This window comes from Grammomys surdaster, unplaced genomic scaffold, assembly GCF_004785775.1.
Source record: "Grammomys surdaster isolate TR1022 unplaced genomic scaffold, NIH_TR_1.0 350, whole genome shotgun sequence".
NCBI classification, from domain to species: domain Eukaryota; kingdom Metazoa; phylum Chordata; class Mammalia; order Rodentia; family Muridae; genus Grammomys; species Grammomys surdaster.
The window spans coordinates 903,083-917,678 of record NW_021604769.1 but is presented as its reverse complement, the minus strand read 5'-3'; the positions used below and the strand labels follow the sequence as shown (position 1 = coordinate 917,678).

Below are 14,596 nucleotides of genomic sequence, written 5' to 3'. Positions count from 1 at the left end.
TGCAAGGTGTGGTGTCTACCCTGCAATAGGCAGTTTTCTCCTTCCACCATGTGGGTTAAAAGGAATAAAATAAGGTCTTCAGTATTAGCAACAAGAAACCTCATTAGATGAACAATCTCTGGAATATTTCCTTATGATTCACTGAGAGAAATGTAGTTTTCATTTCACATTAGGTTTGAAAAGATTTACTGGAAAGTAAGAACGCATTTGACAACTGTTTCAGAATAATGACAATTTTTTTATTTTGTACTATATTTCACCAAAATATTAACAAAAATACTTTATAAGACAAAATTCAAATGTTTGACTTTCTTGCTGAAGAAATTTTATATCAAATGTACCTTTATAAAGTTTTATCATTGTAAATCAACCAATAGAAGAGAGTATTGGTGGTTTCTGCTATTTCTAGAGGTATTTGTATATTTTAATGATCTGATATTTTTTTAGTTTTTACTGTAAGAAGTTTATATTTTTATGAAAAGACCACAGGATTCAAAACAATATAGACAAAATATTAAAGGCACACAATTTGCAAGATCGATTTTTTTCTCCACAAGTCGTACATGGAAAGAAATAATCTTTAAACAAGATATTGACAAGTTGATTTCATTGTGCTTTATTCAGAGAATACTATGTCTATCTTTCTTACTTACTGTGTGTCTTTTATTTGTTTTTTATTAAGCATATTGAAATAAGTGTTTTTCAATATCTAGAGCTGCTGCTATCTTGTAATTTCTGCTATGATGTGTAAGAGTTTCTCAGAAGTGTCTTCTCTGAATACAGAGTTATTTGCACTGTGTCCTTTATCATGATGGGGAGATGATCTTGACCTAGCTGAAAAAGAGGATTTTCAGCCACATCCAGGAATCATTACAAATGCCTTCTTACGACATTTTTGTTTTTCCTAGGGATGTATGTAGCACATCCAAACATAAAATGAGAAACAGTGACATTGATAATAAACTATTTGATATGTATGCTGTCTTTTAAATGTTACCTGTTTATTAACAGAGAATTTGACAGTTCAAAATACAGGTTCTGTTTAACAAAGTAATCTTTCCTTAATTGTTTTAATATCCTCATATTCTCCTAAAGCAGTTTATGCCTCTAATATGTATCTAAATTTTCTGTAAGTATATGATACAATCAGAATACATTTGAATGATTAAATGCATGAAGGAAACCTATATCATAGTTTTATTGAGGCATGAGGGCCATACCCGTCCCGATGTCTTTTTCCTGGAGAGGGGATACTTTTGACGTCAACCCCTATGGAGTCAGGCTTGTCCCTCAGGGAACCCAGAGAGATATTTATATCTTTTATTTATATTCCCTTGCAGTGCTTAGCCTCGCAGTCTAAGCATGAATTTAGATCGCCTGTCAGAGGGGGTGCTGGGTAGCCCCTCTCTGCTTGGTCTAGGGGCAGAACTCCCCCCTTTTAGGTTGGGTGGAGATGGGTTTTGGGAACACCCTGTATAAAGTAACAACCTCATCTTGAGTCTTGTGGTCTTCCATAGCTAACTTATGATAATATATCTGAGTAGGTTTTGCTACCAAATTATTTATCTGTTGTATCACAGAGTTAGTCTGCCTATTTGAGGGCCAGGGACCAGCAGAAAAAAGCAAAAAGAACCCAAATAATGGTCCCAAGATGGGAAGAAATGGGATTAACAACCTTAGAGAGGCTGAAAATCAATTCTTGTACCAGCATTCATCTGTCTCTTTCTCTCTCTGATTTTTCTTAGAGCCTTCACTGACCTATTTCATGCTCTCTTTAACCCTCCTTGTCTTGTCTATGTAAAGACAACCTTCTTCTTTAAGGGCTGTACACAGTCAAGAGCTGTACACAGCCTTTTCTATTGTAAATCAAGTCCAATAAGGATCTTTGCGATTTTAGGAGGTCTCTTTAGACAGTGAAATGTGGGATTTCTTCAGATTAGCGATGTCAGTCTCTAGCTGTTTGATGTTCTTGTCAGTATCCCTTCAAAGGTCTGAGTAGTATAAATTCGGAGGCCAGCATCTGGATTAGAACTTCTAACAGCAGACATCACGGGTGATTTATTTTTACCTGGAAAGGAAAAAGAAGGAAATTCTCAGGGAGATTTCTCTTCCCTGGATGTAAATTTTTATTCATCGTATTTATGGTTGGACCTGGCTTTGTGGTGGTATCTATTTTTTTCATTAATCTTTTTGGTAGCCAGTTAGCTGAGCCTTCTGTGGTATCAGACAGGCATATCAATCCTCGGCCCCATAAGGGAACTGGGTCTGGGCCATTCCTTATAAGGGTAAGAGGATCCTTCCCCATATCTGTGGCAAAGTTTTGTTGGTCTTGGTGGTGCCAGAGGCACTCAGCAGCAGATTTGCCATGAACTTTCAGCTTTAGAGAGATAAAAGTGAACAAGAAATGATGGAGAGTATTTCAGGGGGACTCCTTCTGAGGGGGTACCGTTCCCCTCTTTTGTTTTTAAAGCCAATTTTTCAGAGTTCTTGTAAAATCAGGGCAGGAGCGCCAATAGTCACGCCTTCCACACTCAGAGAGTCATGAAGACCCTCTTTAAGGATATATAAATCTATATTAATAATCTTTTGTCAAAGGCCTGTTATATCACCGCCGACAACTAATCAGACTATATAATATATCGATTAGTAATAGCTTCTTCTACTTTTTGTGAGATTACCTCTCTTTTGTCAATTAATTTTTGAGGAAAATTAGGATTTACCTCTCTCTTGAGAATACTGAACAGAGGAGGACTGGACCAATTACAAGGTCCCCTTCAAATACTGGAGGTCAGGCCTCTATCCCCACCTTTGCAAGTTTAGAATTGCCACAGCCCTTCTCTACTTAGAGAAGGGAGGAGATGTCAGGGGCATCCCTGCTTATACACTGAAGGCCTAAAATCAGCCATAGGCCTAAACTCAGCAATAGACCTGTCATACATGTATACTAACACCAAGTCTTGGGTCTCAGTGGAAAAACATTGAAACAGATGGCTATAAGCTAATGTAAACAGGCAGCTTTTGTGGAAATTTACAAGCCTGAGTAGTCATAGACCTTGTAAATAGGTAGCCTTGGCAGACAATACCAACTTAGATAAGGACAAGCGAGTCATAGGCAGAGTCATAGTGACTTGTCCCCTGAACTTTCACCCAGCCGATACCCGGTTCTGAAGATATCTGTATTCCCCCTGAACACCCACACTCCAGTCCCATTCCCTTCCCCACATCCTGCCTTTCTGTGTTTATAACCCCTGTGTGAATTAATTATGATTTGAGAAAAAATAAATTATTAAAAAAAAGAAAAGAATTACAAAGAAAATAAATAAATAAATAAATAAATAAATAATTTAAAAACAAAAACAAAAAAAGTTTTATTATGTGGCCACAGAGATATAATCATAAGTTAGAACATTGTTAAATTTTACAAATATGTGTTATAGAAAATGAGTTATTGACTGTTCAAACTAGTAAAACATCCACTAAGTATTTTTATAGTCTGAGTATTTGATGAAGTATAATATTTTACCATTTAACTGGGCTTTGCTACCAGACATGAGAAGGGGACATACCCCAAAGATTGTGAAATCAAATATCTGTACATATTGAACAACATCATTTTGTAACACAAATCTAGTTTAGAAACATTCTTGTAATCTGTGTCTATTTCTGTTTGTAAAGTCATATACAAATGTGTTATATATGTATAAAAAGATGTAAAACAAATGTGCATTTTATATATTGAAGATTGAAAAAAATAGGTTTATATTACCTATAATAGTTTATAAAATTTCTCCAAAAATTTCTAAACTCTGTTGATAATATGATGTTTTATTTAACAAAAAAGAATTAGTCTGATAAGCTAGGATAAAGAAACACAACTCACAGTGGTGACCCAATTCATCCTGTTGGCATCACAAATCTCTCTAAGCTATAGGTATCATTGTTCAGCTTATTCCTCATCATCTATCTGGTTTCCATGACAAACAGCTTGAGCATGACCCTCATTACCATGGTGGACTCCAGGCTGCATGCACTTATCTCTCAAACATATAGCTACTACTGTTCTTGTTTATTCAATAACTGTTGGAACCAAAATCATAAGAAATTTTATTGTTGGTCAAAAACCAGTATCTTTTAGCATTTGTGATACAGAGTTAGCCTTCTACCATAGCTTATTGCTTGTAAGATTTTAATTCTGTTTTCAATGTCCTATGACTACTCTCTGGCACTGTAAGCCTCTGTTTATGATCTTCTCATGTCATGAATATTATTTTGGTTACTGGCAACAACCTTTATCTTAACTGCACAACTGTGATTGTACTACTCACAGTTAAGATTTTCCTTTTTTAAAAAAAATTGGCTATTTTATTTGTTTACATTTCAAAAGTTGTCATCCTTCCCAGTTTCCTTTGTGCAACACCTCTATCTCATCTCTCCCCCCACCTGCTTCGATGAGACTTTATTTTCTACCCACCTACACACTCCCTCCTTACTGCCCTAACATTCTCCTATGCTGGGGCATCGGATCTCCACAGGACCAAGGGACACCCCTCCCATTGATGCCAGATCTATTTTGGTCAGGCTCTGGTAGTCTTTCACGGGTCCACTATACCAGGTTCCTGTCAGCAAGCACTTCTTGACATCAGCAACAGTGCTTGGTTTCAATGTCAGCAGATGGAATGGATCCCTAGTTGGGACAGTCTCTGAATGGCCTTTCTTTCAGTCTCTGCTCCACTATTACTCCCTGTATTTTCTTTAGACAGGAACAATCATTGTTTAAAATTTTTGAGATAGCTGGATAGCCCTATCCCTCAACAGCTGTACTTATCCCCTGAGTATGGTCTCTATAGGTTTTATGTACCCTGTGTTGGATATTTAGGCTAATGTCATCTCTGTTGGGTCATGGGAATCTCTTGCTTCCCTGGCACCTGGGGCTTTCTAGTGGCTAACCTCAGTTCTCCATCCTCCACTGCTACATACCTCTGTTCAATATCCTGACTCTATGTACTTCTCTCCTGTTTTCTCCTACACCTCTTTCTGCACAGTTAAGATTTTCACTTTGTCTTTCCATGTGTACAATGCCATCAGTCATTTCTATTGAGAATCTTCGTTTGTTATCTTTGATCTGTTCAAATATTCACAAAATTGAAGAGATAGCATTGATCCTTTAAACTTTAATTTAACTTCCTCTATTCGAGTTTCATGCAGCTCATATAATAGGAAACTTACTGTATTTATCCTTGTATAATTGAGAATTATTTCATTCAGCATTTGTCTATGTTCATTCCTGGTAACATACTTCATATGTTTAAAGTTAAATTTAACTCTATTTTTATATGAAATATCTTATTTTCTCATTTATTCATGATTAGATATTATATTTGTTTTATATCCTGAAAATTGCACATATTGTTACAAGCAAGAGAGCACAAATTTACAGTTGAAGACTTAGCCACAATATTGTTGATAAGTAATGGAAGTAGGAATAGTGGCCTATTTAACAAGTACCTAAATCACAGATGAATACAAATTGATCCTGAGAGTTTATAACCTCCAGGTACTCTCATTAGACTTTCAAAAGTTTGCTGGTAATTAATAATTTTTGGTGTCCCCTCAGGGAGATACTCTATGGTTTTAAAATACACAAGAATAGATCTCAGAAACCCAACTAAGAACCACAGTGGGAAATGAAAGCAGGAGCTTCAAAGCAGGTAAGAGAGTGTCACAGTGAGCCCTCTAGTTTAAGCTTAAGAGGATAGGTGCCTTTTTTTTAGTAGAGTTTCACTATCTTGAGTTCCTCATTTGTGTTTCCCTGTCTATTCTTTCTAATATTCCAAGACACCTGGACAGCAATAATACCTCTTCATTTCCCCTTTTCATGTTAGTTTTTGAACACGTTCATCGAAGTTGAGAGGGAAAATGCTGTTATTTATCTTTAAGCATACACAGAAATAATTTCTATGATAATTTGTTTTTAGAAAACCTCTCCTCCTCTCTCTCTTTCTCTCTCTCTCTTCCTCTCTCTCTCTCTCTCTCACACACACACACATATATGTACACACACATACACACACACACACACACACTCAATTTTATTACTAATGAATGGTCTAGATGAGAATCATATAAAATAAATAAATAAATAAATAAAAACATGTGATTTCATTTAAAGAAAGGAGTTAGGAAACACAACTAAGTCAATAGTTCTTACCATACTCAATTTTATTTGTCCCTAGATTAACTAAAAATCCCTTACAAACTTTATCCTAAACCCAGAGGAATAGACCATATATTTCTAAATTAAAATAAGTAAAATGATTTACCACTATAGCAACTTTAACGTGCGTGTTATATATCTGTATAAGTACATATGCATTTATTTTTCCATGTTTCTACCAAATATAAACACCAATTCAATCTTTAAAAAAAGGAAAAAGAAAGAAAATAGCTATCCAAAAGATAAAATCAGAGAGGGAGGGGGGAATTAGAACAATGTGTGATAAAGATGTGTGAGGGTGTGTGTGTGTGTGTGTGTGTGTGTGTAATAATATTAAAACCCATTATGTTAAATTAACTTAAATAATTGAAACTTTAACAAAATATTTTTAGAGGAAAGGTGTAGATGTGATTACTTTTCAATGCTTTAAAATGTTTATAATGTGTTAATTTATTAGTTACAGTAAATGTATAGATTTTAGGGGACAAGCTCATGATTCAGTTCTACCTTTCCATTGTTGTGTCCTGTTGCTCCAATTCAGGTCCTCCCAACTAAATGCTTTTGCCTGTGGAGAGATCTCTTGGAGCCCTTTCGGATGCTTTATAAGGGAAAAAGGAGTTGGTATTTCAAAATGGGTGTGAATAAAATTTCTTGACAGTCAAGAGATACCTGCAATACCTTTATGACAATAGGAAAGCATCTTTTGTAGTAAATGTAATTAATTTTTCTAGATTTTAGTTTTGAAAAATAGTATTCAAGTAAGCAATGGACAAAAGAATTTATACAAAAGAATGTTTTTATTTACTTTGAGTTCTGAACTTCTTCAGACTATAAATTTTGGTCTGTCTATACCTATAAGAAAATTGCCAGTAATTGTATTTAATTTTTACATTTATAACATTGCAAATCTAATATAAAACAGTGCCAAATTGGTGATTTTCAGTTATGGAATAATTAAAAATTTTCAATGCTTAATATATGAAATGTATATATGGAGAATGAAATAATATATGGTAACCACCCTTTGAAACAACCTGTTAAGTGAACTAAGTGCCAATAGAATACAATCAGCTGTACACAGAACAAGGACTTCTAGAAGATTTTGCTCCCATTTACTCAGAGGCTGCACTCTCTACCATCATTACTGTTGTAAATCATTTTATTTCTTACTACTCAGAAAACCTCAATACATATAATTTTTTTTATAAAAGTAAAAGGTCTTTCCCTCCAGTGACTTTCTCTCTGGTGCACTGGGAATATTCAGACATGGCATATTACAGTGTTTTTCTATGTCATGTTTTGAATATATTCCTGTGAACTCACTAAACAGAATGATTTTCTGACTCTCACTTGCATCTATGCAAAAGATATCTTACTTTGGTTTTGTTTAGTGTCAGTTATTCCACAGTTAAATTTTTATCCAGTATCAAGCATTAGACATCTATTATAATAATGGTCACCCATGCTAAAAATGATATGACTAAAGAATATACTAATTTAATATCCTACCTCCTTAATCAATGTAGGATTTTGAGAGTTCATAAGATTTTAATAAATTCTTCTAATTTTTTCTGATATTTTCATATTTTCCCTGGTTTTAAGTCAGTCTGTAAATGACTCATTACTCAAAAACAAGCTGTTTTATAATAAAAGTGTTCTTTCAAGGTTATATTTTAATTTATATGAAGGATTCTAGTTTTTTAAGTTTTGTTTATTTTTCTTAATTTTCACATGCTCTATTTTTCCCTTTTATTGAAAATAGATGATTTTGTTACATAATCCACCCTTATTAATGTTATTAACATAGTAATGAACAAAATATTAATTCAAAATGAGAGAAAACTATGGAACTTTTGGCATTTTGAGCATCAGACTGTGATATTTTATAGACAACCTATTTCTGTGACTCCTTTCCCACTTTTCACATAGTTTCAGATCTATCTAAGAAACATAGAGTGAATTGTGCTTGATATACACACACACACACACATTTATAAGAAAGAAATCTTTTGGGTAAGTTAATGTATCCACTTACTGTTTGAAATCCCTGTGTTCGTTGTCTTTGTGACTATGTCCAGGATGCACAGATTTGTTGGATCAGTTACTTTTGGGTCAGGTTTTCAAAATCCATAGAGAAAACTTTTGATTTTAAAAATACTTAGAAAGTACTTTATACATCTCACATTACCTTATCAAAGGTAGTGCTGCTAGGTAGTGTGTAAGACAATTACATAGATACTTTCACTTATATGCTCTTTTGTTTCTTAAAATCAACAAATTATGACTGTAAGACAATTTTGATGTGTAATCCTAACTTATTCATAGATCTGACCAATGCGGATTGTAATAACAACTCCAAATATTTCATTTTACCTGTTAAGATTTTCTAGATCTACACTTGAAACTAGAATATTACACATTTTTAGAGTTTTTTGTAGGTATATATGCTATTATTGGTATGCATTTTAGATGTCACCACAAGAATCATATTATAAGAAAAATAAATTTTATCAGTGTATAATTCCAACTATATACAATCTAAATATTTTTCATATGTATTATATATTCATATATATTAATCTAGACATATACTTCTGTCTGTATTACAAAATTGTCATGTCCTGAGAGTATTAAAGTTTGAGGTTGGATGGGTCCTTGGCTACATATTAAGAATAGGAGGTTGTTTTCCATTTAAACTAATGTCTAATATTGAAATAAAGTGACTTCTTTCATTATAGTTAAAAAAAGCAAGTATCACTGTCAAAGATTGATATTATTCTTGATTAAAACTTTCATTCCTTGAGGAAGAATTGCCTGTGTCTTTCCAGTCACATGTTTGCATCTGTGTGATTTTTATATATGAGTATGTCTACATCTTTTAAATAGATTATTTTTTCAAAAATAATTGCAGACGTTTCAAGATATTTTATTTAAGCTACTTAGAATAATACATTTGAATTCTATTCACTGTGCAATGGTCTCTACTCAAAACAGGTTTTTCCATAACAACAATGAAAAGCCACAACCTCACAGTGGTGACTGAATTCATCCTGATGGGAATAACTGACCGCCCTGAGCTGCAAGCCCCATTGTTTGGACTGTTCCTCATCATCTATTTGATCACATTGGTGGGCAACTTGGGCATGATCATCCTTACCATGGTGGAATCCAGGCTACAAACACCCATGTACTTTTTTCTGAGACACCTTGCTACTACTGACCTTGGTTATTCAACAGCTGTGGGACCAAAAATGTTAAGAAGTTTTCTTGTAGAACAAAATTCAATTTCATTTTATTTTTGTGCTGTCCAGTTTGCTTTCTTTAGTATGTTCATTATTAGTGAATTTTTTATTCTCTCTGCAATGTCTTATGACCGTTATGTCGCCATCTGTAAACCACTCCTCTATAATGTCATTATGTCACAAAGAGTGTGTTGGGTCCTGGTGACAATTCCTTACCTTTACAGTATATTTGTTGCTCTCATAGCTACCATAAATGTTTTTTCTTCATCCTTCTGTGGTCACAATATTATCAACCATTTCTACTGTGATGGTCCCCCTTTGACATCTCTGCTTTGCTCAAATAAAGAGGAAAGTGAACTCTTAAATTTAATCTTATCAACTATTAACTTGATTTCTTCACCACTAGTCATCCTTGTCTCCTATCTGCTCATTCTCAGAGCTATTCTCAGGATGAACTCTGCTGAGGGTAGACAGAAGGCTTTTTCCACTTGTGGATCTCACCTGACAGTGGTTATTGTATTCTATGGGACATTGATATTTATGTATGTGCAACCTAAGTCTAGTCACTCTTTAAACACTGACAATGCAGCTTCTATTTTTTATACCCTAATCATCCCTATGTTGAACCCCCTGATCTACAGCTTGAGGAACAAAGATGTAAAATATTCCCTTAAAAAAACAGGGAAAACCATACAAAATATCTTTTCCTAGAAATTACATGTTGTTTAGTGTTACCTTATTGCACAACAAGTAAATGCAATTGCTTTATATGTTTCAGTCAAAAAAAGGTTCTTGGAAGAAAAGACAGATTATAAACAATACAGTTGAAGAAATGAAGTGGCACAGATTATTTTAAAGTCTATAAACCTAAAGATGGTAGCAATGTTTTTCCTGTATATTAATGAAGAGTACAGATATCTCTTGTGATTTTAATTAGTTTTATAAATTGAACTTTACAATAAATACTCTGCTGTTCATGTATATATGTGTACCTGTTTGTATGAAAATGTATTGTTAATGTTTTAGCATTTACACAAATTTTATATTCATGCATATTTCTATAAAATTTATCTAAAAATGTTGGTCACCATATCAGAAAAGTGAGGTCTATCACTTTGATATTAAGGGCTCAGCAATATCAGAACATAGAAATGCCTTGACTCTACAGGTAATCTTTATTGTTCTTCTTGTTTTTTGCCTTTTTAATTAATTTTTATTAGCTACTTTATTTGTTTACATTAGAAATAATGTAAATAAATTCATTTCCAGTTTTCTTTCCAAAAACTGAATCTCCCCACCCCCTCTAAAGCTTCTATGTGGATGCTCCACCTCACCCATCCACTCACTCTTCACTGTTCTAACACTCCCCTATGCTGTGGCATCTAGCTTTCAGAGGACCAAGGGCCTCCCCTCTCAGTGGTGCCAGATAAGGCCATCCTCTGTTAAATATGCAGTTGGAGCCATGGGTCCCTCCATGTGTACTCTTTGGTTTGTGGTTTAGTCCCCGGGAGCTCTTGAGGGGTCTGCTTGATTGATATTGTTGTTCTTCTTATGGGGTTGCAAACCCCTTCAGCTGTTTCAGTTATGTCCTGATTTCATATTACTTTCTTTCATATTACTTCCAATGTGATTCAAATAGCAATAATTAATGCCATACTTTTAATGATTATAGTTCAAAATTTTAGTGTATCATTTAATAATATGTACATCAAAGCATAAATATATGTATTTTGTGAGCATGTGTGTGTGTGTGTGTGTGTGTGAGAGAGAGAGAGAGAGAGAGAGAGAGAGAGAGAGAGACATTATGTTAGATGTGTACAATTTTTCCATGGCTGCCTCTACAGCTTTAATACTGTCTTGTTTACTGAATTAACCTTAATTACTTTCTTTCCATCTTATGTTACCGAATGATGTAATGTTTTCTTTCTAAATGGAACGTATATTCCTTATAAGTTTTGATTATTAGATGAAATAACAATCATAATTAATTGGAATGTAAAGGTTACCCAAGGCCACATATTTTTTCTGAGATCAATCTGTGCTACATATACTTGAAAAATGAAACAAATCCCAGAAACATTAATCAAAGTCCAGCTTTGAGTTATGCTTGACAATCATTTTGTGGGTTTTAAGTAGTGATAAAACATGTTTCTACCAGTGAACAGGAGCAGAAGAGGCTTTATTCCAGAAATATTGCTGTTTTTTATTTGTTTGTGATGTTTCTCCACATTTTCCAGCACATTTTAATTTTCTATTTTCAAACCAGAAAATAAATACATAATCTCTCTGGGGCATTCCCTGTTGTGTTTGTCACCAAAGTGCATTCATAACATATTCAAACTTGTATGTTACATTCTTTGAGTCTATGAATTACAGAATATCTAGAGGATGTTAGTCAGGGAGGGAGAATTTAAAATTTCAAGATTAATTGTGCCATTTTTGGTTAGATATTTGATTTTATAAAATATTGATTCTTTTCAGTGTTATGAAAGTCAAAAGTTTTTTTGAATTCTGGTTTAATCATAGTAATATCTAGCCATTAAAATCAAGGTTTTATTAAAAGTAAAAAAAACTAACCTCAGAATTTATAATATTGAAATCAAAAGCAGTTCTCCTTTAAAGAGTTAGTAAATCTCCTAATTAATGATTGTGTTTCAAAATAAGGATACTCATAAATGCATAGAAAATAGAGAAATGCTTTTGTATTTTTTGAGTTAAACAAGTTATATACTAAGTTTGGATACAAAGAAAATACATGAATTAGCCTTTAAAATTTGAAAACAACAGGGCATTCATAGTCCCTCAGAGCATATGTCCCTGAAGAATAATGACTCTCCCATACTCAGCAATCATTAATTAACATCAGTATCTTCTCAGCTCTGGATAGGACTTCATCACTGCATCCTCATTTGTGCTTTAGTTTTTGTGTCTCTTACCTCACATAGTTTTGTGCATATACAATATCCCTGCATTTCTCTAAACCACAGGTTTTCTATTATCATGCACTGCTCCTGATGCTTACATTCTCCTTATACTCAAATCTCTTCTTGGATAATATTTTTCTACAAAGTAATGTTAGAAAGGTGTCACATTCAGAGCTCAATATATTGATGTCTTTTTTTTTTAACAGCCTCAGCAGTTGTAGGTATCTGTTATTCACCATTTATGTGGGAGAAGAAGGTGTTTATTTTTTTTCTGTGATGAGTATTGACAATTTCACTTATCTATGGGTATAAGTTTTTGGAGTCTCATTAAGAGTTTGTCCTTCTCCAGATCCACATGTGCTGTCTCCGAGGTTTTGATCTTAGCTCTTCTTACTGGTCTAAGGAATCTAAATCTATTTTGATTTGCATTTCTATGATCATTTAGGACTTAGAACATTTATTTAGGTGCCACTCAGCCATTTGAGATTCCTCCGTTGTGAATTCTCTGTTTAGTTTTATTCAACATTTTTTGATTGGGTAATTTGACTTTTTGGTGGTTAGCTTCTTATCCCTCTATTGGATGTGGGGTTAATGAAGATTTTTTTTCCTAATCTGTAGGTTGCTGATTTGTCTTATAGGCTATGTCTTTTGCCTTACATAAGCTTTCCAGTTTCATGAGATCCCATTTATCAATTCTTGATCTTAGAGCATTAACAATTGGTATTCTGTTTAGGAAATTTCCCCCTGTGCCAATGAGTTCAAGGCTCTTTCCCACTTTTTCTTCTATTAGACTCATTGTGTTTGATTTTGTGTTGAGGTCCTTGATCCACTTGGACTTGAGCTTTGTGCAAAGTGATAAATACAGGTCTATTTTTAGTTTTCTACATACAGAAAGCTAGCTATATCAGCACCATTTGTTGAAGATGATTTCTTTTTTCCACTGTATATGTCTGGTTTCTTTGTCAATGATCAAGTGCCTGGAAGTGTGTGGCTTTATTTCTGAGTCTTCAATTCTATTCTGTTGATCAACATGTCTGTTCTGTACCGATACCATGCAGTTTTTTTTCACTATTGCTCTGTAGTATAACTTGAGGTCAGGGATGGTGATTCCCCCATAAGTTCTTTTATTCTTAAGAATTATTGAGTTTTTTTGCCTTTCAAGATGAATTTGAGAATTGCTCTTTCCATATCTTCGAAGAATAGTGTTGGCATTTTGATGGGGATTGCAATGAATCTGTAGATTTCCTTTGGTAGGATAGCCATTTTCACTATGTTATTTCTGCCAATCCAAAGCATGAGAGATCTCTCCATTTTTTGAGGTCTTCTTTGATTTCTTTCTTGAGAGAGTTGAAGTTATTGTCATACAGATCTTTTCCATTTATTTGGTTAGAGTAACCCCAAGATATTTTATATTATTTGTGGCTATTGTGAAGGGAGTTGTTTTCCTAATTTCTTTCTCGGCCTGTTTATCATGAGTATAAAGGAAGGCTACTAATTTATTAGATTTTCTATCCAGCCATTTTGCTGAAGTTGTTTATCAGCTGGAACTCTCTGCTAAAGTGTTTGGGGGCGCTTATGTATACTATCTTATCGTCTGCAAATAGTGATAATTTTATTTATTCTTTGCCAACTTGTATCCCCTTGATCTCTTTTGGTTGTTTTATTTTTCTAGCTATCACTTTGAATACTGTATAGAATAGATATGGGAAGAGTGGGCATTCTTGTATTTTACCTCATTTTAGTGGGATTACTTGTGTTCCTGAGACCTAGGAGGTGAGAGATGCTTAGGACTCAAATGGAGGGACTTTAGATGAAATACCCTAAATTGGGGAGAGGAAATTTGTAGAGCCCACCTCCAGTAGAAAGACAGGGCATCAAGTGAAGGATAGAATTGCTATCCCACAGTCAAAACTCTGACCCATAATTGTTTCTGTATGAAAGAAGTTCAGGGATGGAAATGGAGAGGAGCCTGAGGAAAAGAAGGTCCAGCAACAGATCCAAAGTGGGATCCAGCTCAAGGGGAGCCCCAAGACCAGATGCTATTACTAAAGATATGTGTACTCACAAAAAAGGACCTATCATGACTGCCCTCTGAAAGACCCAACAAGCAACTGAAAGAGTTAGATGCAGATATTTGCACCCAACCAATGGACAGAAGCTGCTGACCCCTGTGGTTGAATTAGGGGAAAGCTGGAAGAAACCAAGTAGAAGGATGA

At 34.2% G+C, this 14,596-nt stretch overlaps 1 protein-coding gene across 1 annotated transcript; it reads left to right on the top strand.

Annotated features, from left to right (window-relative positions):
• The first annotated feature begins 5,668 nt into the window (after nucleotides 1–5,668).
• LOC114631037 (olfactory receptor 8K3-like) lies at nucleotides 5,669–10,167 on the top strand. The gene is made up of 2 exons (XM_028779343.1): nucleotides 5,669–5,708; nucleotides 9,209–10,167. The coding sequence occupies exon 2, from the start codon at nucleotides 9,226–9,228 to the stop codon at nucleotides 10,165–10,167; it is 942 nt and encodes a 313-aa protein (XP_028635176.1). The 5' UTR covers nucleotides 5,669–5,708; nucleotides 9,209–9,225.
• Nucleotides 10,168–14,596: the final 4,429 nt, after the last annotated feature.